This window comes from Dipodomys spectabilis, unplaced genomic scaffold, assembly GCF_019054845.1.
Source record: "Dipodomys spectabilis isolate Male_0828 unplaced genomic scaffold, ASM1905484v1 ptg000235l, whole genome shotgun sequence".
Lineage (NCBI taxonomy): Eukaryota > Metazoa > Chordata > Mammalia > Rodentia > Heteromyidae > Dipodomys > Dipodomys spectabilis.
This window is the reverse complement of record NW_024870912.1, coordinates 2,959,942-2,986,970: the sequence shown is the minus strand read 5'-3', so window position 1 is coordinate 2,986,970 and position 27,029 is coordinate 2,959,942. Positions and strand designations below refer to the sequence as shown.

The following is a 27,029-nucleotide window of genomic DNA, read 5'->3' as shown; positions in this document are numbered from 1 at the left end:
TCTGCCTGTAGCAAGGTCAAGATATTTAGCGTGAGCCAAGTGGTTTCTCAAGCAGTGGACATGCACAGATAGGCCGCTGGCCCACACCATGGTCTAACAGCTGCATGTCGTTCAGCCAATGCTTCTGTGAAAACTTGCCCAGTTCTGCAGAGCAAGGCTCACCCTGCAATTTCCCACTGAGTCAGGAGGTCGTGAAAATTCCACTGATGTTTTTAAATAGTCTTGGCTCCCACAAGCCACTTGTGGGGGAGGTATTGGAGTGTGCCTGTGTGTGTGTGGCTGGCAGAGATCTAACTGCAGGTTTCCAGTTGCTACATGTGGAGCGTTAGAAGGGACATCAGCTGCCTGGGAGTGACACTGGGAAGGTCTATTTACAGTGGCTCGACAGCGAAGCCAGGCACAAATGTGCAAATGATGATCATAGCAGGAATTAACTTCCTTAGTGGATGGGGACCCTGACTTTGTGGTCTCTTGGCTCCTATGAATAAGTTATTGGAGACCCCCCTGCTTTGAGCAGCTTTTAGAAAAGTGTACCCACAAACAACACACCGCAGTCACTGAATGAATTTTATGTGACCCCAGTTCTTTGTTGTTTCTTTTCAAGTAGGGAGAAGAAAGGTAGGATAGTTAGATGGTGACAGTGCCACAGGCACTTTGACAGATTCATCCCAACTGTGTTTGTCTTTTGCTGTTCTTTGATTTCTGAGAGTTTGGAGCTTGGACTAATCTATAGGCATCTTGTTATTCTCACCTCAGTCTGCTAATTCTGTCTATTGTGGATCTAAAACAAACAAACAAACAAACAACAACAAATACAAGGTGTGTCTCTTCTTCACCAAACAGTGAGCTCATTAGTAAGAGAAACTTCCTCTTGGATTGTCAGCCCTGTGTCCAGAACAGAATAAATTTAAATACATGGAAGCTTAATTCAGTTAATAGGAATATTAAGAGTTACACAAGTCTCAGTCCAGACTCCAAATTCCAAGTCTTGCAATTTACTTTGCTGTTGTTGTTGTTATTGTTGTAATCTGTAAGCTAATCGCTGGGGAAGATAAAGCAGTTAACTCATTCCTGACTTGACCTGAGGATACTTTTACTGACACATTTTCTTTTTGGTGCCAGTACTAGGTCTTGTATTTAGGGTCTATCTAATGTCCCTGAGCTTTTTCATTCAAGATTGGCACTCCACTACTTGAGCCACAGCTCCATTTCCAGTTTGGTGCAGTTAATTGGAGATAAGAGTCTCTCAGACTTTTCTGCCTGGCCTACTTTTGATCTGTGATCCTCAGGTCTCAGCCTCTTGAGTAGCTAGGATTATAGGCATGAGCCATTGATGCCCACCATTTTATTTCTTAACCCCAAATAAATACTAATGTTCTGGGGCTCTTGGCTGCTGGGATGGCATGAGATGCAGTGACCCTGGCACAGGTGCACTGTCTTTTCTAGCCATGTGCTATGTCTGTGCTTAGCTGTGTGCTCTCTAAACACACAAAATAAAACAAGCTTTATGGGATTTTTCCCCACAGAGACTTTTGTCTAAAGAGCTTTGAAATGTCCACATGTGAACAACAAGTGGCAAACATTCTCCTTTTCTTAAAATTCAGAAAAGCATTTACTTTTTTCTGAGGTTTATGTCTGATGTCCTCCTTCCTTCCTTCCCTCAATGATTAGCTTCTCTGTCAGAGAGCAAATCCATTAAGGGAGAAGAAGGGAAATTAGAAATAATTAGAAAAGGGTCACTGGACTAAGCACCAGTATTTGTAACAAAAACAAGATGAAAGGTAACTTGGGAGGGTGAGAAGAAGGTTGGAGCCACATATTGACATCAGCTTGTGTTTATATCTGGAATTTCACCCCAGCCATCACCATCAACAGCCTGGCTATTACCCTGCAGGCATTTTAAGGAAAAGTTCCTATGATTCATTCTCCAGAATGCCAAGGACAAGAAAGCTATGCCTTCTGTGGCCCTTAGCACACAGAGCACAGCTCCACTTGCCCCTTGGTCCCTCATTTGGGGTGGCCGATAAAGGAACTTGTCTTGCTGTCGCCATCTGACATCAGATCCCTGATTCAGGGGCCCTGCCTCAAACCATACAGATTTTTACATGGTTGAATTTTCTACTGAATGCAGACCTGTTATTCAATCTACCAAAGGCTGCGTCTCACTGCTCCTTGAAACAATCAGAGCAATTAATTCTCTGACAAAACCCCAAAGCCTGCTTCAACTTAAGTTGAGAACGATATAGCAAACTCTCTCAGATGCTACTGAGGACAACAAACAGAGTAACAAGTACGAACCTTCCATGGACAGATACTCACAACGATTAACAAATGGTCACCAAGCATCTGCAGACGCCAACAGTAAGAGCAGAAAGCTTAGACTATAGCACTACCCTGGCTGGCAGAGTCCAGATGCTCTGGCTCATGTGTACACCTCTGATGTCCACGTCAGTTATGCTTTTTGTCCTTCAGGTAGCTGAAGAGCATCTCCAGGCCCCCTTCCACCAGCTCTGGCAAGGGCTTGGACAGAGGGTTGTGGGAAATGTGGAGGCCTTTGTCCATGGGGTTCCAGGCAATCCGCCCCAGTCTACTGAGCAGATAGAGTTCATCTGGCAGGGTCTGGATGTCATTGTTGTTTAAGTTCAGCAGCTCCAAGCTTGTGACAAGGCAAAGAGATCTTGGGAAGGAGTGGATGTTATTGTTCTCAGCAATGAAAATCTGCAGGCTGGCCAGGCACTGGATGCTCTCGGCGATGTTTTCCAAGCGATTGGAGCCCACGTGTAAGAAATCCAGCTCCTTCAGGGAGAACACACAGATGGGGATGTGTACAAAATAGTTGTTGCTAAGGTTCAGCTTCCGCAGTCTGGAGAGGTCGGCGAAGCCTGCGGGAAGCTGGGACAGGCAGTTGTGTGACAAACTCAACACTTCTAAGCTTCTGCACAGGCTGAGCTCGGGAGGGACCTCGCTCAGGCAGTTCATGTTGACGAACAGGACTTTGAGGTTCTGTAGGAGGCTAATTTCTCTGGGTAGACTTTTCAGGCGGTTCCCACACAAGTTCAGGACCACGATCCGAGTCAGTTTCCCCACCTCAGGAGGGAGAATTCGGAGCTGATTGTGAGACAGATTGAGTTTCTGGACCTCAGACAAGCCCCACAGAAAGTCCGGGATGTCTGTCATTCCTTTTGTAACCAAGCTAAAACTGACATGGCACATGCCTCGCTTCAGCAGGGACCTTGGGTCCTTTCCCAAGAGCAGGGTATCATCCCATGCGGGAAACTTCTGTCGCCTCCCCAGGGTGGGCATCCTTTTGGGGTCCTTGTCCTTAGAGTTGGCTCTTGACTGCCTGGCTCCCATGGTCCCTTCCCTTCTCTTCCCTTCCCTTCTCTTCTCTTCTCTTCTCTTCTCTTCTCTTCTCTTCCCTTCCCTTCTCTTCTCTTCACTTCTCTTCTCTTCCCTTCCCTTCCCTTCCCTTCTTTTCTCTCCTCTCCTCTCCTTTTCCTCTTTCTCTTCCTCTTCTCCTCTCCTCTTCTTTCTTCTCCTTTTCTTTTACTTTCTCCTTCACTGTTGAAACTGTGTCCTGCCCCAGCTACTGTAAGGCAGGCTGTGGCAAGCAGGGACAGGGTTTAAGTTTGGCCATGAGGTTGCAGCATGGAGAAATTGATGAAAGAGTCTTAGTCAAGCTGTACAGTGTCCAAGATGGGCCCATGGGTGGCTACAGGAGAGCCACGCTTGTTCCTGCGAGTGAATTTAAGTGTCTTCTCTCTGAACAGTTGAGCTGTAACGATATACTTGTGTCCAAGTCTTCCAAACAGAACTGCTCAATTCCCTTTGAATGCCACAGTGACAGCTGTCACTGTCATTCTGCCGGAGTTGTATCGACCTGGTATGTGCAAACAGGTCACAGAGTGGCTGCAGCTAACTTTACCCACTCAGCCTTTCTTGGGTATCACAGTTGAGCAGGGTGATTAAAAGCTCATCTCTAAAAAAGAAGCAAAGTGGAAAATACCTAGGAGCCCGCACACAGCCATCTCTCCAGAGGATTGCAAAAACTGTCCGCTCATAACTAGACCAAGAGACAGAGCTATGGAGTTCAGATTTCAGAGCAAGAATCATTGGATGGCATGGGGCTTGTGGATTTCATAGGGGGACTTTAAATGCCACATTAGTGGCTGCCCTCAGCACATATAACAAATTGTCCTGAAAGACAGCCTTGTCCTCTCTGACATATACCAGTCCTCTTTCTTTCTTGAAAAATTATCCTGTATCCTAAGTATGCAGTGTTCATCCTCGGTGTTATGGGATGAACTGCATCTACCGCCCCAGTTCACATATTGACATAGATCCAAGGTTTTAGAGTATGGCTGTATTTAGACTATGTGAAAGGAGAAGATGGCCATCTGCAAAGCCTAAGAGAGAGACCTCAAGAGAAACCAGTGTCTGACTTCAGACTTTTAGTATCCAGAGTTGTGAGAGACATGCCTGATGTTGAATTGTTACATTCTGCTTCATTGTTACAGCAAACTAATACAGCTATATAGGGATAGATATATGTGCCTGTGGGTGGGTGAGAAACCCTAAAAATAGGGCATGATTAAAAGGAGGAGAAATAGCTAGGTGATGATCTAGAATCTGAGAAAGGGAGTAGTGATCCTGATGAGAGCAGAATTGGCCCAGAAGCATGTGGTTTGGGCTGGCAGCTCAGCTGGGCTGGAAAGGGAGGTTACTCAGTGACCTGACCTTGTGGGGCTAACCACCAGCCTAGGAGCTCCAGCTGGGACCTGCTTGGAGCTATCCAGGAACCTCTAAGTCCATCCCCATCCAGGGGGAAGCTCTGGGCCAGAGAAGTAGCAGGGCACACAGAGAGTGGGAGGCCCCTTTTCTCTCCTGTTAGCATTGGAAAGATCTGATTTCTCAGGACTGAGTTAGACAGGATTCTTTTTTCTTTTCTTTTTCTTTTCTTTTTATTGCAAAAATACCGTACAGAGGTGTTACAATTACATGCACAAGGTAATGAGTACATTTCTTATCAAGCATTGTTGGCTCCTCCTTTGTTTCCCCTTCCCATCCCTTCCCATCTCCCCCGACCTCCCCACCACCACCACTCCCCTACCCCCTCACCCCTGGCCAAAGTTGTAAAGTTCGTTTTTCAACATACCATCTTGTATATCTCATGGTTGCAATGGGTCCACCTGTATCCCTATTTAAACAATTTGTTTTCTCCCTTCCTTTCCACAAATTATACCAACATCAAATACAGTGAAAACAGGGGCTATACCGTGGGGGAGGGACATACAAAGCAACAAAGAAATCATCTTATAAATATGTTAGAAACAATCGCAAGAAAGAAAAACCATTTGAGTCCTTATCTTGGGGTTCATTTCGCCTAACTTCAGCTTATCTGACCATTTCTGTTTGTCTCAGACTGCAAATAAGGGAAACCATGGGACCTATGTTTCTTTGAGCCTGGATTACTTCATTTAATATAATTTTTTCCAAGTCTTTCCATTTCCTAACAAATGGGCAATGCCATTCTTTCTGATGGAGGCATCATATATACACAATGGATATATACATCCATTGTGTATATATACCATATTTTCCTGATCCATTTATCTACTGAGGGGCATATGGGTTGGTTCCATATCTTAGCTATGGTAAATAATGCTTCAATAAACATAGTTGTGCTGGTAGCTTTAGTATGGCCTTGTTTCTGATCATTTGGGTAACTGCCCAAAAGTGGGATTGCTGGGTCACAGGGGAGCTCTATGTGGAGTCTTTTGAGGAACCTCCATACTGCTTTCCAAAGTGGTTGAACAAGTTTACACTCCCACCAACAATGCAGTAGAGTTCCCTTCTGTCCACATCCCCTCCAGCATCTGTTGTTATTAGAGTTCTTGATTATAGTCATTCTAACTGGGGTGAGGTGGTATCTCAATGCTGTTTTGATTTGCATTTCTTTTATGGCTAGGGAGGTTGAACATTTCTTCATGTGTCTATTGGCCATCCTTCTTTCCTCTTCAGAGAAGTTTCTCTTTAAGTCTTTAGCCCACTTATTTATTGGGCGGTTGTTTTTTTGAGAATTTGTTGTTGGGGGATTTAATTTTTTGAGTTCCAAGTATATTTTAGATATGAGAGCCTTGTCCATTGTATGGCTAGTGAAGATCTTCTCCCAATCCGTGGGCTTTCTGTTGATCTTGCTAGTTATGTCCTTTGCCATGCAGAAGCTCTGCAACTTCATGCAATCCCATTTGTCCAACCTTTCTTTGATTTGTTGTGTTTCTGGGTCTCTATTAAGAAAATTTCAGCCTGTGGCAAGGAGACCTAGGGTTTCTCCTATTCCATCCTGTAATGTTTTCAGAGTATCTGCTTTGACTCTGAGGTTTTTGATCAATTTGGAGTTGATTCTGGTGCAGGGTGATATGTAAGGATCTAGCTTTAGTTTTCTACAGGTGATTAACCAATGTTACCAGGCTGTCTTTCTTCCATTCTGTTTTTTTAGCTCCCTTATCGAAGATTAGATGGCTATAGGTCTGTGGGTTCATTTCTGGGTTTTCAATTCTATTCCATTGGTCCTGAGGTCTGTTCTTGTGCCAGTACCAAGCTGTTTTGATTACTATAGCTTTGTAGTAGAGTTTAAAATTTGGTATTGATATTCCCCCTGTACTGTTCTTTCTATTAAGGATCCTTTTTGCTATTTGGGGTCTTTTATTATTCCATATGAATTTTTGGATTGCCTCTTCTATTTCCTTGAAGAATGAGGTTGTAATATTGATAGGTATCGCATTGAATTTGTAGATAGCCTTGGGAATTATTGCCATTTTCATGATGTTGATCTTTCCAATCCAGGAGCATGGGAGGTTTTTCCACTTTCTAAGTTTTGTTTTGATTTCCTTTTTCAGGTTTTTAAAGTTTTCATCATAGAGGTCCTTCACTTCTTTGGTTAAATTATTCCTAGGTGTTTTATTTTTTGTGGGGCTATTACGAATGTAGTTGCTTTCCTGATTTCAGCCACGCTTTTCTCATTGTTGACATACAGAAAAGCCATTGATTTTTGAGGGTTAATTTTATACCCTGCTACTTTGCCAATGTTTTGAATCAGCTTGAGTAATTTGGGAGTGGAGTCCGTGGGATTCTTTAAATACAAGATCATGTCATCTGCAAAGAGGGAGAGTTTTACTCCTTCTTTCCCTATTTGGATCTCTTTTATGTTTCCATCTTTAGAACAAAGGTGACTGGCATTTCTTTTTATGGGATACCTGACTATTCTAGTTTTTAAAATCAGGAAATAAATTAAGATTTTGGAGCAGACTATACAGAGCTACTGTTTAGAATGTTTAGAAAAGAAAGATTCAGGAGGCTTCTTCTTCCTTCTGTGAGTATCAAGGGTGAGTCAACACAGAGGAGGGAAGAACCAAGAAAGAGGCAGCTCCTCTCCTCTTTGGGACAATTCTTTCTTTCCTCTTGACATATATTTTTTTCCAATCAATGTTCTGGAGTACTGATGGACAGTCAGCATTTATCAAATATTTCCTACCTGAAAGTTATTTTTGTAGGCACATTTGTATATCTCCATGTTTCAGCTGAGGAAATAAAGTTAGAGAGAGATCATGGTACTTGGGAAGTCAACTCACTTGCTCAAGGTCAAATGGATAGTCAATGGCAATACTGGGATTCAAACTCAGTAAATCCAGCATCATAGCCCTGGCTGAGAGTCACAGAAACATAGCAGGCTCAGCTCTATAGAACAGCAATACTAGAAGTATGGACAGAACAGAGTTCCTTTTCTTCAAGGGCTACTGACTAAGACTGGAGGGAACATAGATTTTTAAATGACTGTAACAGCATACACAGAAATAATAGTATAATTAGGTGGTAGCTCCTCTTACTCTACCCATAGTATAACTGGAAGAGTAAAAGTTAAAAGATCACTGCAGAAAACTTTGGTAGTCGGGCTGGGAAGGTGGCTCAGTGGTAGAGCGCTTGCCTTGCATGCTCAAGGCCCTGGGTTCAATTCCTTAGCACCACATAAGCAGGAAAAAAAAAAGCCGGAAGTGGCTCTGTGGCTCAAGTAGTAGAGCACTAGCCTTGAGCTGAAGAGCTGAGGGACAGCACCCAGGCCCAGAGTTCAGGCCCACGACTGGACCCAAAAAAAACAAAACGAAAAAAAGAAAAAGAAAACTTTGGTAGTGGACTTATGCAAAAAAATAGTTCAGATGTTCTCATCTGTCAAATGGATGAGTTGTGAGAATAGCTGTCTAGGTTTCTTGGGAATGTTTGAAATGTAAATGTTCCTGCCTGGTTAATTTAGTCATCCAATCAGAACCTAGATAATATTCATGGTTTCTGGCCTCAGTTTCCTCATCTAAGAAACAGGCTGTGTAGAGGAGATGATTGCCCAGAGCCCTTCCTGCTCTTGGAGGTTGATCCTCACTACAAATAAGACTACAAGGTAGAATAGAAGACTATCAAGTTTAACCTTTTAATGGACAAAAAAAATTCATGTAAATTCCAAGATAGTTTGCATTTCGGTGACCTTCACATTGGCTTTTGAGGAATAAATAGGATCAAGAAATGTCATTCATCTCAGGATTCTATATGTAGACTATGCATTTGGTTGTTTTTTTTAATTCAACGTCTTCTTTCATTTTTTAATATTTTTATTTTATTGTTAAGAGTTTTACAGAGGGGTCACAGTTACATGAGTAGGGCAATGAGTACACTACTTGTCGATCATTGTTACCCCTTCCCTTCCTTGTAGCTGTCCCACTATCCCTTCCCTCCCCCACATCTCACACTCCTATCTCTCCTTCCCCCCTCGCCTCCCAAAGTTGTAAAGTTTGTCTCCAATATAATGCCCTGTTTCAGTGCATTGTTATTCCCCTTCTCCTCCCCAGATTAGACATATGTATATATAAGATGCAGAGTATCAAAATCACGTACAGTGACAACAGGGGATATGCCATGGAGAAAGATCATACAAAGGAAATAACAACAAAAAATTAAATCGCATGGTACCTTTAAAACAATAACAATAAAGACAGACCTCTTGTGTCCATATCTTGGGGTTTCTTTCACTTAGCATCATCTTATATGGTCATTTGTACATGTTTTTTGAGTTTTTCAGCTCATCTGATAAGATTATCCTATATGTATACTAATTATTACAAATAAGGGAAACCATGGGACCGAAATTTCTTTGGGACTGGGTAACTTTACTCAGTATGATTTTTTTCTGAGTCTTTCCATTTCCTAACAAAAGGGGGCGATGTTGTTCTTTCTGATGGAAATGCAGAATTCCATTGTATATATTTACCACATTTTCTTGATCCATTCACCTACTGAGGAGCATCTGGGTCAGTTGCATATCTTAGCTATGGTGAATAATGCTGCAATAAACATAGTGGTGCTGGCAGCTTTAGTATGGCCTTGTTTGTGATTGTTTGAGTAAATGCCCAGAGTGGGATTGCTAGGTCATAGGGGAGATTTATGTGGAGTCTTTTCAGGAAACTCCATCATTCTTTCCAGAGTGGTTGAACAAGTTTACACTCCTACCAACAATACAATAGTGTTCCCTTTTGGCCATATCCCCTCCAACATCTGTCATTATTAGATTTCTTGATTTTAGCCATTCTAACTGGGGTGAGGTGGAATCTCAATGTTGTTTTGATTTGCATTTCTTTTATGGCCAGAGAAGTTGAGCATTTCTTCATGTGTCTATTGGCCATTCTTATTTCTTCAGCGGTCTATCTTTAAGTCTTTAGCCCAATCATAACATACAGAGATGTAGTGAATGTGTTTCCCTATTGAATATATTTTATTGATTCTATAACTTCCTTATGTTTTAAAGACAATAACCTATTTACCATGCCATTGGAATTTCAAAAACCTCATCCAACAGGGCTTCATTCTGAGGCTCATTTCAAACCAAAACTCACACTGGGAGCATTGAAGAGTCTCTTGACAAAGACAAATGCAGTCTGCTATTGTTATTCCTCTAGCACTGTTCTTTCTGCTAAGGATTATTTTTGTTATTTGGGGTCTTTTATTGTTCTATATAAAATTTTGGATTGCTTCTTCTATTTCATTGAAGAATGAGGTTGGCGATGTTGTTTCTTTGAGGATTTCTTTGAGGACTTAATTTTTTGAGTTCTAAGTATATTTCAGATATGAGGCCCTTGTCTGTTGTATAGCCAGTGAAGATCTTTTCCTAGTCTGTGAGCTTTCTATTGAGCTTGCTAGCTATGTCCTTTGCCATGCAGAAGCTCTGCAGTTTCATACAATCTCATTTGTCCAACCTTTGATTTGTTTAGTTTCTGAGTCTCTATTAAGAAATTTTCTGCCTGTGCCAAGGAGCCCTAGAGTTTCTATTTTCTTTGATCCATTTGATTATGATGCAGGGTGATATATAAGGATCTAGTTTTCTATGGGTGTTTAACCAGTGTTTCCAGCACCATTTACAGAAGAGACTATCTTTCTTCCATTCTATTTTTTGGCCCCCTTATCGAAGATTAGGTGGATATAGGTTTATGGGTTCATTTCTGGGTCTTCAGTTCTATTCTATTGATCTTCAGGTCTATTCTTGTGCCAGTAACAAGTTGTTTTGATTACTATGGCTTTGTAGTGGAGTTTGATCTTGTATTTAAAGCACCCCATGGACTCTACTCCCAAGCTACTCAAGCTGATTCAAAACTTTGGCAAAGGAGCAGGGTATAAAATTAACCCTCAAAAATCAATGGCTTTCCTGTATGCCAACAATGAGAAGAGTGCAGCTGAAGTCAGGAAAGCATCTCCATTCGTAATAGCCCCACAAAATATTAAATACCTAGGAATAAACTTAACTAAACGAGTGAAAGACCTCTATGATGAAAACTTTAAAAACCTGAAAAAGGAAATTAAAGCAGACCTAGGGAAGTGGAAAAACCTCCCATGCTTCTGGATAGGGAGGATTAACATTGTGAAAATGGCAATTCTGCCAAAGGCTATCTACAAATTCAATGCAATGCCCATCAATATCCTGACCTCATTCTTCAATGAAATAGAAGAAGCAATCCGAAATTTTATATAGAACAATAAAAGACCCCAAATAACAAAAATAATCCTTAGCAGAAAGAACAGTGCTGGAGGAATAACAATAGCAGACTGCATTTTTTTTTGTCAAGAGACTCTTCAATGCTCCCAGTGTGAGTTTTGGTTTGGAATGAGCCTAAGAATGAAGCCCTGTTGGATGAGGTTTTTGAAATTCCAATGGCATGGTAAATAGGTTATTGTCTTTAAAACATAAGGAAGTTATAGAATCAATAAAATATATTCAATAGGGAAACACATTCACTACATCTCTGTATGTTATGATTGATTATTGTTCCAACTTATGAAAATAAAACCAAAAATGGTGAGAGTATAAAATAGCTGTTTTTTATATAAGGGCTTCATATCTGAAATATACTTACAGCTCAAAAAATTAAATCCTTCAAAAACAAATCCTCAAAGAAACTACCCCATTAATAAGTGGGCTAAAGTCTTAAGAGAGACTTCTCTGAAGAAGAAATAAGAATGGCCAATAGACACAGGAAGAAATGCTCAACACCTCTGGCCATAAAATAAATGCAAATCAAAACAACATTGAGATTCCACCTTACCCTAGTTAGAATGGCCATTATCAAGAAATCTAATAATCACAGATACTGGTGGGGATGTGGCCAAAAAGGGATGCTACTACACTGTTGGTGGGCATGTAAACTTGTTGAATCACTATGGAAAGAAGTATAGAGGTTCCTTAAAAGACTAAACACAGAACTCCCTATGACCCAGCAATCCCACTTCTGGGCATTTACCCAAATGAGTATAAACAAGGCCATACTAAAGCTACCAGCACAACCATGTTCATTGCAGCATTATTTACCATAGTTAAGATATGAGACCAACCCAGATGCCCCTCAGTAGAATGGATCAAGAAGATGTAGTATATATACATAATGGAGTTCTAATCTTCCATCAGAAAGAATGGCATTACCCCATTCATAACGAAATGGAAAGACCTGGAAAAAATATGTGAAGCGAAGTAAGCCAGGTCCACAGAAATGTAGGTTTCATGGTTTCCTTCATTTGTAATATCTAGAATATGTCTATGATATTCTTATCAGGGGATCACATTACCCCAGTTGCTAAGTGCATAGGACTATATATAATGAAGCATATCAAAATGAACTCTAAGAATTGAAAACAAGAGGCTCTTATTATATTCTTTTGTGGTTATTTCTATTTTTTTTCTGTTTCAGTTTTCCATACCCTTTGTCTTGTATATAAGTTGATTACAGAAATGGCAGGATAAAGGATGAACTAATGCAGCAATGATAAACGAGAGGGGAGAACTTGAGAGGGGAGAAGAGTAGGGAAGGGCAAGCAGGAGAAAAGAGGGAGAGAAGGGAGGGGGCAACAGTGTTCAAAAAGAATTGTACTCATTACCTTACTTCTGTGACTGTAAACCTCCCTACCCCATTCATCACCTCTAAATACATATATTTTAAAAATAAAATAGCAGCTTCTGAAGCTACCCTTAAACCCACAGTAACAGAATGTTATCTGTGCTGTGGTTTGTCTATGTTCTGGGAGCTTGTCCCCAGGGAGGAAGTAGCAGATGTGGAGCCATTAAGAGTGTCTTTACTAAGGACATAGCTAGCAAGATCCATAGAAAACCCATGGATTGGGAGAAAATCTTCACTAGCCATACAACAGACAAGGGCCTCATATCTAAAATATACCTGGAACTCAAAATTTTAAATCCTTCAAAAACAAAGAAACAATCCTCAAAACAACAAATCCTCAAAGAAACAACTTCCCCCATTAATAAGTGGGCTAAAAACTTAAAGAGAGAGTTCTCTGAAGAAATAAGAATGGCCAATAGACAACTGAAGAAATGTACAACTTCTTCAGCCATAAAAGAAATACAAATCAAAACAACATTGAGATTCCACCTCACCCCAGTTAGAATGGTTAAAATCAAGAAATCTAATAATGACAGATGTTGAGGGGGATGTGGCCAAAAGGGAACCCTATTGCATTGTTGGTGGGAGTGTAAACTTTTTCAACCACTCTGGAAAGAATTACAGAAGTTCCTCAAAAGACTCCACATAGATCTCCCCAATGACCCACCAATCCCACTTCTGGGCATTTACCCAAACAATCACAAACAAGGCCATACTAAAGCTACCAGCACAACCATAGTTATTGCAGCATTATTCACCATAGCTAAGATATGGAACCAACCCAGATGCTTCTCAGTAGGTATATGGATCAAGAACAGGTAACACACACACACACACACACACACACACACACACACACACACACACACAGGAATTCTATGCTTCCATCCAAAAGTTTGATTTTTATTTTGTCCTTCTTCGTGAACTTCACACTTTGTTCAAGTTTAAGCAAACCTAGAGCTAGGAAGCATCCCCCATGTGTCTTGCATTTTCTTTCCAATTCTGTTGTTCTCAAGTTATGTCTGATACACATATAGGTTCCCTGTGATATTCAAAAGACCGCTTATTAGCTTGATGTTAATTAGGATGACACCAGTCTTCGGTGGGATTAGATATCACTCCAGGTACAAGTTAAAGACCCAGATCTTCTAATGGACATCTGTTCTCTCTCTACCATGAGAATACCTGCCTTCCTTGGCACAGGTTTTCTTCTTGGACAAGTGACCTGTTATTTTGCTTAGAGAATACTAGTACTGCTTCCTTTCACATAGCCATTGCAGAAGCAGCCTGCCTAGCCTGGTGGCTCATCTTTCAAGCTTTGGCTATCTGACCACCTTGGGAAGATTTGTTATTTCGATGCTGTGTGGCCTCAGGAAAGCTACTTTGCTTGTCTATGCTTTGCTTCTTTAGAGATGATAATAAGCATATAAAGTTGCTGCAGGATTAAGTGATTACATCTCTAGTGAAGACCTAGAACCCAGCTTCATATAGAGGAGGAATCTATGTTAGAAGGAGACAGTCAATTCCACAGCTGCCTCTGGGTGCTCCGGGGCTCCTAAGCACATTCCCTAGTGAGCACAAAGCAAGCCTGGTCTTTTCAATATATCTGTTATTTTACAAATCAAGACCATGTGGCATTCAGAAATTCACTGCCTCTCTACCCTATTCAGGGACCCCTGTTGGCACACTGTATCTGGGGAGAAGAGGATCCACGAGGAGGCCACTTCATCCCTGTGGAACCCACTAGATAGAACAAGACCCAGAAATAATTAGGGCTGAGTGACTTACTGGCTCACAGTTTTTTTTTAAATCATCCCCACAAATTCACATTTGACTTTTATAAGGGTTTCTTCCAGAAAGGATCCGTTTTGTTTTCTCCTGAGAAATCCTCTTGCTGGGCTGACTGTGGGTATCTAGGCTCTGTCTGTTTATCTATTTGTCTGACCACCATGGAGTAAGCAGCCAAGGATGGTCTTTATAGGCCTGCTCCTTTGATCCTGATCTATCAAAGCCTGCTTAATAATCCTGGAGGAAAGATGAAATAAAAAGCTATTATGATTACAAGTCAAGAGAGTAATTAAATACCAAATCAGCATTCTGTACATTGAACTCACATTGAGAAGCAAGGTCATGATTTAAGAGCAATGGTGCTTTACCAAAGCACAAGCTTTGGTAAAGCTCAAGTGTTCTTTCAACAAATTATAAATTATTGTGATACTTTAAGGTAATAAATTGATAAATGGGTTTTTTGAAAAAAGTAGCAGAAAGATCAAATTCAGTTAAATGAACTCTAGGATGGGATCCTTACCAGAGATTAAGATCTCCCACAGGAAGTTTTAGATAAGCAGAGTATATATCTTACTTACATGTTTCATAAGTTTTAAGTTAGGATCTTAAAACTATGAAGAAAAACAGATTTTTGTAAGCCAGGCTCTGATGACTCATGTGTGTAATCCTAGCTACATAGGAGGCTGAGGATCAAGGTTTAAAGTCAGACCAGGCAGAAAAGTCTGTGAGACTCTTATCTATGATTGACCACTGGAAAGCCAGAAAAGGAGCTATGGCTCAAGTGGTAGAGTCAGCCGGAAGTGGCATTGTGGCTCAAGTGGTAGAGTGCTAGTCTTGAGCTGAAGAGCTGAGGGATAGCGCCCAGGTCCAGAGTTCAGGCCCACGACCGGCCCCCCCCGCCCAAAAAAAAAAGAAGAAAAAAAGCATGCCAAAAAAAAAGTCTCATGGACGTTTCTGCCTGGACTGAACCTCAGAGCTCAGCCTCTTGAGTAGCTAGGATTACAAGTGTGGCCACTGGCCCCCAGCTCAATTTAACTTTCTAAATTACCTGCTTCGTGTGTGTGTGTGTGTGTGTGTGTGTGTGTGTGTCAGTCGTGGGGCCTGAACTCTGGGCCTGGGCGCTGTCCCTCAGCTCTTCAGCTCAAGGCTAGCGCTCTACCACTTAAGCCACAGCGCCATTTCCGACTTTTTCTGCTTATGTGGTGCTGAGGAATCAAACCCAGGGCCTCATGCATGCAAAGCAAGTACTCTACCACTGAGCCACCTTCCCAGCCCTCTAAATTACCTACTTCTATGTTGGTTAGGAAGAAGACATTTTTTTTTCTGGAAATGATAAAATAGAACAAAGCCTTAGAGACAGAGCTATTCTGAATTCAGATTCAAATCTTTAGTCAAGAGTTGGGCTTTGAATTCTGAGAACCTGAGGTCAGTGCCTGGCTCTGCCACTTTCTAGCTGGTGAACTTGAATTGGTTCCTCTGTCTCTCTGACCCTCAGTTTCCTCTTCATGAATGTGGGTATAATGATTCTTTGGTTCCTATGATGTTTAACTGAGGAGTAGTAAGTTGTAGAAAAGCAAGATGGAGAGAGCCACTAAGAAGAAAGCAAAATGAAGACCAAGTCTTTTGTGAGTTCTACTCTAGATCTAAATTTATTTCATGTTATGTTCTAATAGCAGAATATGTTCGCTATGATGAGAACAGTCAGAAGGAGGGAGAGGCTCTGCTAGAGTGTGAGAGCACAGAGAATGGAAAGCCCGGCAGAGCTGGAGAAGAGCCTGGGGAGAGAAGCTGCAGGAGGGGCATGCGGGGGCTGGAGGTGTCCTATGCCCAGTAGGGCTTTAGAGAGCTGGGACACCTGAAATGTGGAGGCAGATGGGAGAGAGGTAAGGCAGCAGCTGAAGATGCCACGGAGAGGTTCAGTATGGTAGGAAAGATTATAAAACAAAAACAAAAAGCACCACAAACCATCTTAGTGTTGGTCTTGGACTAGAACATCTCTAAAGGCTCCTGAGCTTGAGTTAACAACTTTACTTTGTCAAATGGACATTCTGCTCAATTTAAGTTCGGGGATAATTCTATTGGTCCATTTTCATTCTATGAGAAAATATGTTGCTTTGGCTAGATTTGTTAGATTTAATGATTTAGTACCATTATATATATCCCCTTAAAAATAAGGGGTTGACACAGTGTCACTGTTTTTAGAAGACTGCTCAGGGGACATTTTGTTTTCAAGCCACTGAACAAGTGTCCTTTGAAATGGACCAACCACAATCAAGCACTTACATACGGTCCAGCCAAAATATTTCACAACCATCTTTTGAGAGCCAAGTAAATTATTTTTAACCAGTCAATGCTAAAGACTCCCTGAAGCAGGTCATCAAACAGAAGTCTGTGTTCCTTCCCTGCTGCTTCTAATCTTGTAATTGCAAACAGCTGAACCGCCTGAACATCTACAAAGGACATATATGCGTCACAAAAACCTAGTAAGCTGGAACACCTTTCCACTTTTGCTGTGTATCATTGGAGGGAGGTCCAAAGCTAGGAAGCATCCCTCCTTCCCCAACCAGTGCACAGCCAAGAATGAACTGAACCCACACTCTACATGTGGCCCCTAAATCCGCAGAATTTCTTCCACTGCAAGCCTTCTCCTGAAATTGCCTTAAAGACCAAGCTTCTTAGGGACATTTTGTTTTAAGCAGAATCAAATCTTCAAAATAAGGGAGATGAGACTAATTGGCTGGCCTGCAAACTTTAGAAGTAGATATAAATAATGTGTGCCCCAAACCACCTCATGAGGAGGAATAGTTTTCTGCTTCCCTACAAACACTTGTGGGGAAGGAAAGGGAGAACCAGGGTGGCATGTGGAATTCTGGGTACCCATGTACCCAGAATTTTCTTACAGAAACAGAAAGAAAGCCCTGGGAAATGGGTGTCATTGTCATACAAGGCATTGGACAGAGGATATGGGACAGGACTTTGAAGCCAGCTGCTCCAGGATTGACTGAGCCTTAGGTTCTGTGTTATAAAATCAAGAAGTCTTTTGCCTCAGGAATCATGGAAACAGTCCAGAAAGGGTAATACTCATGGTCATTTATGTAAACTATAATTTATGCTCTAGATTTACTTCATTGTTGTTGACTAGTGGAGTTTTTTTTGTTGTTTGTTTTTGTCGGTTGTGGGGCCTGAACTCTGGGCCTGGACACTGTCCCTCAGCTCTTCAGCTCAAGGCGAGCAGTCTACCACTTGAGCCACAAGACTACTTCCAGATTTTTCTGCTTATGTGGTACTGAGGAATCAAACCCAGGACTTCATGCATGCAAGGCAAGCACTCTACCACTGAGCCACCTTCCCAGCCCAAGTTTTTTTTTAATTGATCACTTGTCTAAGTTTGTTGTTTTGTTTTGTTTGTGAGTACTGGTACTGGAGCTTGACCTCAGGGCCTCTCACTCTTGCTTAGCATTTTTTGCTCAAGGCTGGTGCTCTACCAATTGAGCCATACCTCCACTCTGTCTTTTTTGTAGCCAGTAAGTTTATGACATTTTGTAAGGTCAAGTAAAGGGTTTGATGAAGTATACAATAGAATGACACTACTGGTTCATTACAAATCACAGTGAATCACTAGAATACAATGTGGTTTGGCTATGGGGAGGGATACAGGACAAATGAATGTTATAAAGGAAAGGATCTTTTCAATAGGTTGGGCTAGTCCACTTTCATTTCCCCAGCTATATGACTCTGAAAAGACTGCTTGAGAAAGCTGAAACTTTTTTTTAATTGTGAAAATACTGTACAGAGAGGCTATAATACATGGGTAAGGTAATGAGTACATTTCTTATCAAGCACTGATGCCTCCTCCTTTGTTTCCCCTTCCCATCCCTTCCCATCTCCCCCCCACCCCGCAGCACCCCCCCCCCCCCGCCAAAGTTGTAAAGTTCATTTTTCAACATAACGATTTGTACATCTCATTGTTGCAATGGATCCACCTATATCCCTATTTAAACATTTTGTTTTTTTCCTTTCCCCTCCACAAATTATACCAACATCACATACCATGAAAACAGGGGTTATACTGTGGGGGAGGGACATAAAAAGCAACAAAGAAATCATCTTATGATTTGTATGTCCCTCCCCCACAGTATAACCCCTGCTTTCACTATATTTGATGTCGGTATAATTTGTGGAGGAGATGGGGAAAAACAAGTCGTTTAAGGATACAGGTGGACCCGTTGCAACAATGAGAAGTACAAGTTGTCATGTCGAAAATGAACTTTACAACTTTGGTGCGGGGGTGGGGGGGGGTGGGGAGGAGGATTGGGGGGGGAGGCTGGGAAGGGATGTGAAGGGTAAACAAAGGAGGAGGTTGCAATGCTTGATAAGAAATGTACTCATTATCTTGCCCATGTAATTGTAACCCCTTTGTACAGTATGTTCACAAAAAAATTTTAAAAAAAGAATAGAAGTCAAGGTCAAGCCTCCATTAACGAAGAGAAATAAAAAAGTAAAACAGGAAAAAAAATATGTTAGAAACAATCATAAGAAAGAAAAAACATTTGAATCCTTATCTTGGGGCTCATTTCGCCTAACATCAACTTAATCTGACCATTTCTGCTTGTCTCAGACATATACTAGTTATTGCAAATAAGGGAAACCATGGGACCTATGTTTCTTTGTGCCTGGCTTACTTCACTTCATATAATTTTTTCCAAGTCTTTCCATTTCCTAACAAATGGGGCAATGTCATTCTTTCTGATGGAGGCATAGAATTCCATTGTATATATATACCACATTTTCTTGATCCATTCATCTACTGAGGGGCATATGGGTTGGTTCCATATCTTAGCTATGGTAAATAATGCTTCAATAAACATAGTTGTGCTGGTAGCTTTAATATGGTCTTGTTTGTGATCATTTGAGTAAATGCCCAAAAGTGGGATTGCTGGGTCATAGGGGAGCTCTATGTGGAGTCTTTTGAGAAACCTCCATACTGCTTTCCAAAGTGGTTGAACAAGTTTACACTCCTACCAACAATGCAGTAAGGTTCCCTTCTGTCCACATCCCCTCCAGCATCTGTTGTTATTAGAGTTCTTGATTATAGCCATTCTAACTGGGGTGAGGTGGAATTTCAATGTTGTTTTGATTTGCATTTCTTTTATGGCTAGAGAGGTTGAGTATTTCTTCATGTGTCTATTGGCCATCCTTCTTTCCTCTTCAGAGAAGTTTCTCTTTAAATCTTTAGCCCACTTATTTATTGGGCAGTTGTTTCTTAGAGGGGGATTTAATTTTTTGAGTTCCAGGTATATTTTAGATATGAGAGCCTTGTCCATTGTATGGCTAGTGAAGATCTTCTCCCAATCTGTGGGCTGAGAAAGCTGAGACTTTTCCTCACATTTTCTTCTCTGACAATTACTAAGCACAACAACACAAAAAAAAGCCATGCACAAATTTTATAGCATATGATAAAAAAAAAAAAAAACACTTGTGGCTTTTTGCTGGTTAATTGAAGATGAGTCTCAAGGACTTTTCTGCCCTGGTTAACTTTGAACCTCAATCTTCAGATCTCCTGATTAGCTAGGATTATCGGCATGGCCACCAGTGCTGGGCACTTGTTGGGTCTTGACACCTTCCAAGGTGGAAATCGCCTTGATGGAACTGTTTAGTGTAACTAGGTAAGTATGAAGTAAGTGTAAAGAGAAATTACTTTGACAGTAGACAAAAGCAGGTTTTACTGCTCTTTCTGTGTCCTCCGCCTTGGAACAGTGGAGTAATAGTTTACTCTGATAAGCTCGGCCTCCTCATGTGTGAGCAGAGATGGAGAAGCCATCTGTGCCTCATGTTAGCATAAGGAGTAAATGCACCTGTCTTCAAAATCTAAAGTAATTTTGATTAGTAGGAGGCATTCTCCATGAAACATGGTCGACAGAACATGGCAGAGACTGCTGGAACTAAGATCAGATGAAGTGCCTTTTAGTTATTTATTTTTGTCGGCCATGGGACTTGAACTCTGGGCCTGGACAGTGTCCCTGAGCTCTTCAGCTCTAGGTGAGCACTCTACCACTTGAGCCACAGCACCGCTTCCAGTTTTCTGGTGGTTTATTGGAGATAAGAGTCTCACAGAATTGCCTGCCCCGTTTGGCTTTGAACTGCAATCCTCAGATACCAGCCTCCTGAGTAGCTAGGATTACAGGTCTGAGCCACCAGCACCTGGCAGATGAACTGTCTTTAAAGAAGGTACTTGGCTGAGCTGGTTACAAATTCAAATTGAGCTGGGCCTGAAGCTGCCCGTGTGCCCACAAGTGGACACTTCCACACCCTTTAACAAAGCATGCTGCCACTGGACTGGTTGTAAAAGTTGCAAGACTAGAACCTGAATTGCCCCACATCTTTTCCCCACACCTCACCCATCCCAGAGCCCCAGCTCAGTCTCACCAGTCAACACAGAATGGCTAATGGCCCATCCAGTATAATGGGGGATCCCCATAAAATGAAATTCAAAATATGAACTGAGTTATACTCATGTCATTTAATGGATACATCCTTAGCTAGAAGATACATAATCTAGTGATTTTAGTTGAAATGGAAAGACATTCTTAGTTTTGCAATCGGTTGATTGCAATTGGCTGAAGCATTGTTCAAAGATTTGCTATAAATGAGAGCAGGCCCAGGCAGGATGGGAATGCAGATGTGTGATCCTCACTGATAATCTGCATATTCCATGCAGGCATAGGGATGGAGTATCCGAGGAATTCAGCACCTGTAATTTTTGGGCCAGGGTGTATTAACTCTGTGTGTATGTGTGTGTGTGTGTGTGTGTGTGTGTGTGTGTGTGTGTGTGTGTGTGTGACTATGTGTGTTGGTGCACACACATGCATGTTCACACTTTTACTGCATACAGAAAAGATGCTGGCATTTTGCTGCAGAAGTCTGGAGACAGTGGAAAGAGTATATGTGACAGCCCAGATGGAGGGATTGTTGGCAGCAACACAAAGCTGACTAACAATGTGAGTAGCTGAGAGTTTTAGAAAATACCTCACTATGGCCCACCTTCTCTCCCCACCTAAGCACTGAGCCCACTCCTGCACGGAGGGTGCACTCCAGCCACACCCTGGTCACTCCATCCCGTGGCGTTTTGTCCTTGCTCATCCAACTACAATGGCAAATGGGGGAGAAGTTTCATTCCATTGGAATTCCCTTTGAGAAACTGTGTTTGAAAACAACAACAAAACAATTGGAAGCCAGGTGCTGGTGGCCCATACCTATAATCCTAACTATCCTGGAGGCTGAGATCTGAGGCTGGAGGTTTGAAGCCAGCCCAGGCAGCAAGGTCTGTGAGACTCTTATCTCCAATTAAAACACCAAAAAGCCAGAGTGGAGTTGAAGCTCAAGTGATAGAGCACTAGGCTTGAGAACAAAAACTGAGGGCTAGAGCCCAGGCACTGCACTCAGGCTCCAGGACCGGTGCGCACATGTGTGTGCATGCATGCACACACACACACACACACACACACACGAGAAGAAAACAAAAGAACAATTAGAGAATCTTGGATTGATGCTCAGAGGAGATGAGCAAGGAACAAAAGAGGGCCTTCAGGCTGCCTGCCATTGGAGAGCTCCTGCTTTTGCTGTGCAATGGTGATGAATTTGGGGGTACAAGTTTGGGGAGTTGTTCCTGGTATTGCATGTCTCCCTGCCACAGAGGAAAGGCATTTGAAGCTCCCTTTGAGAAGAACTGTCAGAGGTAGGGGAGGAATGAACGCCGAATGGGGAAAGATGGCTGAGGGCGGGCTGGCTCCAGCCAGCTGTGCAGCAAGGGCGTGGCTTTGGAGAGCACCCATGTCCAGCAGGAGGAATGGTGTGCCCTCTCTGATGTCTCTACTACCTGATGGTCCCCAAGGCTGACAGTGCTTGCTCCTTCTTTCAGGGTGTCCAAGGTGGCTCAGGGAACAGAGACAGCACGTGCAGATAAATATCTGGAAAATGAGGGGATGTCATCTCAGTTACCTTGGACTAATGTTGTGAGGGTACGTGTGTCTTCGTGTGTATGTATGCCAGTGTGCCTGCGTGCACTTTCATATGTGCTCATGCCTGCATGCCTGCATGTGTGTGGAGGAGCTGTTCCTCTGAAACCTTGCCAGGGACTTAAAACTGCACCGATGGGGGAGAATGCTGGAAGGAGTGACACTGATCAAGATTCACTGCACGCATACACTGACGTGTTGAGATGAAACCACTTTGTGCAACTACTTAACGATAATGAAAAAAATAGAAGAAAAAAACTACGTCCAAACTGAGTACTGATGGTTCATGCCTATAATCCTAGCTACTCAGGAGGCTAAGATCAGAGGTCTGGACAGAAAAGTCCACAAGAGTCCACTCCAAACTAACCAAGAAAAAGCAGGTCAGAAGGTCTGGCTCAAATGGTAGAACACCAAGCTTGAGCAAGCAAAATGAGAAACAACATAAGTCTGGAATTCAGGTCATAGTACACACACACACACACACACACACACACACACATACATACACACCAATGGCTACTATGAACAAGCTCTGGTCTCCGCCCCAAGAAGGAGACAGATCTATCAACCTAAGGATTACATTCAAAGCTCCCTTCTGAAGGAAGCCCAGGTGAGTAGGTAGAGAGGAGTTTTCCTCTGCACATAGTAGGTTCTTTCTGGCTGCAGAGAGAGCTAAGTGAGCATCTGTACTTCCCCTAGGTTTCCATCTCTCACAGACTTAATCCACCTTTCTAGGAAATATCAAACATTTTCTGTACCCAGGCTTTTATCCATGAGAATTCCTATTTGCTTCAGTTGGCATTTTACCAAATAAGCAGAAATCTAAGAATGAACTCAGATCAGATCTAGAGTGAGCAAACTTTGCTGGGTCCTAGGAAAAGCTGGGAGAGCCCTGTAATGAATGGTTTAATAGGCATATGAGATTGCAAAGCATGCACCCATGTGGAGGCATGTCTCCTGGAGGATGGAGAGGTGTGGCTGGGATTCATACCCAGCAGGACTGACATTGGCCTGAACTTTTTGGCTTTATCCTGGCATTGTGCAGCCAGCATGGGGCAGAAATCGAGCAGAACACAACGCTCCTGCACAGACACAAGCTGCTGTAGCCAGGCCAGTGCAGTAGCTCATGTGACACTGTAAGTAAAGCACCAGCAGATTCAGGCAAATGCAACAGGGTAGCCGACCTGGGATGAGTACAGGAGTCCATTTTTTTTTTATTTAATTTTTATTGTTCGTGTGTGTTGGCACTGGAGCTTGAACTCAGGGCTGGACACAGCTCCTCTGCTGCTCCCTGGTCTCCATCTTAATTATTCTACCATGAAATCTAGGAGGAGGTTAAAATCAACAAATGGGAGATGATCTAAACTCATTCTTAACTCTTTGAGGCAGAAAAGGTAAGCTTTGCACAGGTCCACACTTTTTTTTGCCAGAATCGGTATGTTTGGAAGACTTGTTCAAAATAGATGTCCTACAAATGCTGGAGGGGATGTGGAGAAAGAGGAACCCTATTACACTGCTGGTGGGAATGTACACTTATACAACCACTTTGGAAAGCAGTCTGGAGGGTCCTCAGAAAACTAAAGATTGACCCAATCATACCACTTCTAGGCATCTACCCTGAACAACAGGAACCAATATACAAGGACACATGCACCTCCATGTTTATTGCAGCACTGTTCACAATAGCTAGGATATGGAAACAACCCAGATGCCCCACCACAAGATGAATGGATCCAAAAATTGTGGTATCTATACACAATGGAATATTATGCAGCCATTAGAAATGACAAAATAATGGCATTGCAGGGAAATGGATGGAGCTAGAAGAAATCATGTTGAACGAGGCAAGCCAAGAGCAAAGAGACAAACGGTACATGGTCTCCCTGATAAGTGGAGATTAAATCCAAAATGTTAGGTGATACGACAAAACTAACAGGACTTAAGAAACAAAGAACTTCCACTCATCTGGTCGAACCACTACTAAATAACCCCATACTGCTGATCACATGTATGGTGTATATGTCTACACTGTTATATGTTATAGACCGTGATAGACAATTTGCTCCAGGAAAGTTAGAATGAGCTTGTGACTTTAAATGAGCATCATTATTCCACAATACTGTGAAATTTGGGAAATTATGTAATCACTTAATCACAATAAAAAAAAAACCCACCAGAAAACTAGAAGTGGCGCTATGGCTCAAGTGGTAGAGCATGAGCCTTGAGCTGAATTGTTCAGGGATTGCTCCCAGGCCTAGAGCTCAAGCCCCACAACTGACAAAAAAAAAAGAAAGAAAGAAAGAAAGAGAGATCTTTCATGCAATTGTTTCTAACATATTTATAAGATTATATCTTTGTTGCCTTGTATGTCCCTTCCCCATGGTATAACCCATGCTTTCCCTATATATGGTATATGTGGAGGGGAAGGGAAAAAACAAATTGTTAAAACAGGGATACAGGAGGACCCATTGCAGCAATGAGATGTACAAGTCATTATGTCGAAAAATGAACTTTACAACTTTGGTGGGGGGTGTGGGGGGGGGATGGATACGAAGGGATGGAAAGGGGAAACAAAGGAGGAGGCTACAATGCTTGATTAGAAATGTACTCATTATCTTACTCATGTAATTGTAACCCCTCTGTACAGTATTTTCACAATAAAATATGTAAAAAATAGATGTCCTAAAATAAGCTCTGCTAGGGACAGCAGGACTACAAATTTGGATCCCATTACAAAAATTATGCATATTAAGGTGAGTTTTGGGTTGGTTGGTTTGTTTGGGTAAGTTGTTTTGTTTTACCCATTAGACTCTGACAATTAAAATACTTGCTTTGAAATCCATTTTTCTAGGTGTTTATAACACAAACCTGACAGCTAACCTAGCTTACTGAATTTGTGTTGCTGCTTGCAAATTGAAGCAACTTTGAATGTTTCACACTCTGGCTCAAAGCTTGGTCTTTTCTTTGATTATTTTGATGAATGCAAAAAAAAATGGCAGATTAATTTTAAGTATTAGCCGACTCTCTATGGCTTACGTGTGAAAAATTTTCCTGGGTGGTAGTTTGCCTCTAAATGTGTTCAGTGAACGCAAATTAGATTGTGAATGCATACCATTAACACATGTTCATATCCAACTACCATTGGGGCTAGAGAGGGAATTTCTTCTCTGTTGAGAATTTCCCAGCACATTACCAAATGTCTATTGACTCAATTCCTCTATGAAATTTGTGGTTCATGTAATTTTGGCCTTGGGCTTTCAGTTTAATTTTCAGCCTCTGGAAAGCTGCTTTTTCTCTTGTCTTATATTCACTTAGAATTATGCAGCATAATTTCCCATTGAGATGAATGAAGCAACGAGAAAAGACAGTAATGAATGCCACAGGTCTCTTTTAAGACTTGGAGAAAATTTTGCAAAGCAAAGTTGTCAAGTGTTTCTTTCATAGCATTTTATCATTTCTCCCAATTATATTTGTGACAGTTACTTAACAATATTTATTAATTTCTCTTAGCAATATTTTAGTCTTACCACTAATATAATAATATGTACTATTTTAATATACTCAAATGATTGTGTTTTGATAAAAAATAAGATAGATGATTGTCGCTAGATAATTAAACTCTTTTTATTTATTAGTTTAGTGTTTTGCTTTTTTTCATATTTGGGTCTATTTAGGTACACTTACGCCACTTTCACTTGCAGAAAGAATAAATAAATAGTTGATGTATTAGGTTTTTCCTAGCTGATAATTATAATCATCACTTTTTTTATTCTTGTCAAAATCTGCAATAAAAAGGTTACATTTTGAATGTATAGTGTTTAGTACCCTTGTATTGCCACTAGGTGGAGATGTTGGCTCTTTATTACTGGTTACATCAGCCTCCACTTAGTCTGTAAAGCTTCTTTCTGATTCAGAATGGCTCATTATCCTCCTGTGCTTGGCATAATTATAAAAGAACTCTCTAATCGTTCAGAGAGGCAGTGAAGTTGCTAATAAAAAGAAACTGATGAACGCCATCAGATACCTTGAGAACTTCTGAAGAATATTCAGCTGCCTTAGGCTCATCTCATACTAACAATGACTCCACTAGAGAAAGCACAATGATTAAAAAAAAATTCCACACAAGAAACACATTTCACTGAAGATAAAAGGGAGCAAAATGAAGTTTTGAATGGCTCCCAAACTGCTTATTAAAAAAAAAAAAGATGGCTGTGAAATGTCAATCAACCAAATCTCCCCCCCAACACCCCCCCTCTACCACACCACATACACTTCTGTTTTTCTTTTGGAATCCAGTTCAAAGATTCCATCATAGTGACACTGAATTCTGAATATTAACCCATGGAGGAGCTGTAGAGTCCCAGTCCCGTTCACACCCCCCTGCTAAAGTAGAAAAATCAGTCTCTAGTGGAATCTCCAGGGCAGTGACATTCCTTCTCCTGTGATGCTCTTTCACGGGGGTCCAAGTGGTGACAGCAGCAGGCAGAGGCCTGCTGGGGTGGTCAGAGCCTTTCTCCCCCTGGTGAAGGACAGGATGTGGTCCCCATGGCATCCACCAAGCCCTGTGAGCCCGTCTTGAGCACCTTCCTTGTGTCTCTTCACTCTTAGGGGCTTCTATTCTTCCTGCAAGCTTGATATTTCCAGCCTATTTTCTTTTTTTGCGGGGGGGAGGTCTAGTTGTGGGCTTGAACTCTGGGCCTGGGCGCTGTCCCTCAGCTCTTCAGCTCAAGGCTAGCGCTCTACC

General features: G+C 41.7%; 1 protein-coding gene and 2 long non-coding RNA genes across 3 annotated transcripts; 1 reads left to right on the top strand and 2 right to left on the bottom strand.

Annotated features, from left to right (window-relative positions):
* Nucleotides 1-23,756, top strand: LOC122124466. Its single transcript, XR_006150563.1, has 3 exons — nucleotides 1-191; nucleotides 4,843-4,844; nucleotides 23,716-23,756. It is a non-coding gene; the product is annotated as an uncharacterized LOC122124466 (long non-coding RNA).
* On the bottom strand, nucleotides 2,449-3,354 carry Lrrc30 (leucine rich repeat containing 30). The gene has a single exon (XM_042699189.1). The coding sequence runs from the start codon at nucleotides 3,352-3,354 to the stop codon at nucleotides 2,449-2,451; it is 906 nt and encodes a 301-aa protein (XP_042555123.1).
* LOC122124468 lies at nucleotides 23,704-25,041 on the bottom strand. Its single transcript, XR_006150564.1, has 3 exons — nucleotides 24,991-25,041; nucleotides 24,160-24,168; nucleotides 23,704-23,762 (listed from the first exon to the last, which is right to left on the bottom strand). It is a non-coding gene; the product is annotated as an uncharacterized LOC122124468 (long non-coding RNA).
* Between the last annotated feature and the right edge of the window lie 1,988 nt (nucleotides 25,042-27,029).